General features: G+C 56.4%; 1 protein-coding gene across 1 annotated transcript; it reads right to left on the minus strand.

The window, feature by feature from the left end:
• Positions 1–1,074: 1,074 nt before the first annotated feature.
• On the minus strand, positions 1,075–1,833 carry LOC144123831 (uncharacterized). Its single transcript, XM_077656570.1, has one exon. The coding sequence runs from the start codon at positions 1,831–1,833 to the stop codon at positions 1,075–1,077; it is 759 nt and encodes a 252-aa protein (XP_077512696.1).
• Between the last annotated feature and the right edge of the window lie 497 nt (positions 1,834–2,330).

The following is a 2,330-nucleotide window of genomic DNA, read 5'->3' on the forward strand; positions in this document are numbered from 1 at the left end:
AGTGTGGTAGGGTTTAAGACCGGCGACGTGCACAATTCAGGACGGTGTTTGGAAGGATGACATTTCGCTGAAGGACAACGTCCTTGATTCGGCAAGTGACGTAGGCACCATCAGGAAGGGAACCGGGGACATTGGAACATAGACTGCAGAATCGCGCGTCAGGCGAATGAATTCAGCGGCACGTAAGCGGGACGGTTTGGAATCGGCGCTTTCAGAGCAGAGCGGCAGGTCCGAACGAAGAAGCCCAGTGGAGCAATCAATTAGTGCCGCGTGGGTTGTTAAAGAGTTAAAGAGTCGATGCCGAAGATCACATCGGGGGGGGGGGGGGGGGCAGAGGTCGAGCAGGACGGCTGTAGTACGCCCGGAAATGCAAACACGCACAGTGCACATTCCAACGACGGCAGCAGCACCTCCGTCGGCGATACGAACGGCTGAGGAAACGGCGGGTGTCACAACCTTCTTCAGACGTCGGCGAAAGGAGGACCTCAAGACAGAAATTTGAGCGCCAGTGTCAATCAGAGCCTTAACTGGTGCACCGTCCACGCAGATGTTGAGAAGGTTGCGGCGAGGAGCGGGGGTCAGGAGAGGATTTTCGGGCCGGGTCGTTAATGCAGCGTCACCCCCGGGAGCTGCATTCGTTAGTTTTCCGAATGAGAGCGAGGTAAGGGCGGACTGGACGGGCGTTGAAGTTGCGGCGAACGGGAGCGACGGATCTGAGGTGAAGGCGAGCGGATCTGCCTGCGTGGGGTCGGAGTGTCGTTGGCGTGTGAAAACTCGGGACGGGGAGACATCTGGCGCGGTCCATAGTCAGCACGACGATCGTAATCAGAACGAGGTCTGTGGTCCATACGACGATCATAATTAGAGTGAGGTGGGGAAAACCAACGGCTGCGGCAGTGGCGGGAAATGTGGCCGATACGCGAGCAGGTGAAGCAGATAGGCCGGTCGTCTGAGGTTCTCCAGTCCGCAGGATTCCGGTAGCGATAACGCGGTGGGATGGCCAGAGTCGGTGAAGCAGCGGCAATCAATGGAGCGCTGGTTGGTGTACAGGGCGACGCAGAGGGTAGGCCAGAATTAAGACCCAAGTTCGCGAACAACGGCCTGGATCAGAGCAATCGTAGCGTCAGGCGGCTGAGAGGTGAAGGCGATGAGAGTCATAGCCTCCAGTTCCCTCCGCACAATTATGGTTAAGTTGGCAGGATGGGACGGCTGTTGCAGTGTTGGCAGGTCTTCGCAGGAGGATGTCGCCGCTGTGTTCGGAAGGCGGTCGAAACGGCGAGCAATGCGGCGGTGTTTGGCTTGCTCAAACTGCCGGCATACCTGAAGGACAGAGTCGACCGTTGCGCAGTCTTTGCAGAGTAGCAAGTTAAAAGCGTCGTGGGCGATCCCCTTGAGGATGTGGCCCACCTTGTCGGTCTCTGACATGGCGCTGTCTACCTTACGGCAAAGAGCGAGGACGTCCTGAATGTAAGAGATGTAAGACTCGGTCGATGACTGAGCTCGAGAAGCGAGGTCTTTTTTAGCGGCGAGCTTGTGTCCAATTGGCTTGCCAAATAAGTCGCGGAGCTTCTGCTTGCAGGTGTCCCAAGAGGTAAGTTCTTCCTCATGCGTCTCAAACCAGACGCGCGCCGTGCCCGCCAAGTAGAAGATGACGTTAGCAAACATGAGGGTCGCGTCCCATCGGTTGTGCTTACTCACACGCTCATACATGGCTAGCCAGTCTTCAACATCGACGTCATCGGTTCCACAAAAGGTGCCCGGGTCGCGAGGCTGTGCCACGACAACGGTCGGCGCTGGGGTTGACGCTGTGGCCGGAGGTGGGTTGGACGTCATAGCGATGGGTTCAACGTGAAGACCGCTGCGGAGGTCCAGGGCGTGGTGTATCACTCAGCACCTCCACCAAATATTACGAGGCTAGTTCAGCAGCAGAAACGGTACGCCGTACACAGAAGACGCACCACAAAACGGGTCACACAAGCACTAGCGGCAGTGTCTTCGTCTTCGTCGACTTCTCAGCGACACAACAACGTAGCCTTCGCTTGGCGACTGCGTACCGTAACAATATGACATACGACAAGATGTTTGTCCGATTTCAGACATTCTGCGGGCTTTTCATAAGCCCATCGGCCTTGAGAGATGTAGTTGGTGGTTGTAGATCTGGCTTGCTTCATGACGGGGGAGAACGCATTGTTTGCGAATATCCTCAAAGGAACCCCTAGCGGATATCGGGGATGGATATCTGTCGGCAGTCTCAATAATCATATTTATGCCTCCGTCGGAGGTTCGTGCGAGAGCCGCTGGACATCGGCGGATATCCCAGGGATATAGGT

This window comes from Amblyomma americanum, chromosome 3 (genome assembly GCF_052857255.1).
Source record: "Amblyomma americanum isolate KBUSLIRL-KWMA chromosome 3, ASM5285725v1, whole genome shotgun sequence".
NCBI classification, from domain to species: domain Eukaryota; kingdom Metazoa; phylum Arthropoda; class Arachnida; order Ixodida; family Ixodidae; genus Amblyomma; species Amblyomma americanum.

Bases quoted from the DNA above. Each gene is read 5' to 3' on its own strand.
- LOC144123831 (XM_077656570.1), bottom strand. From the start codon at position 1,833: ATGACGTCCAACCCACCTCCGGCCACAGCGTCAACCCCAGCGCCGACC.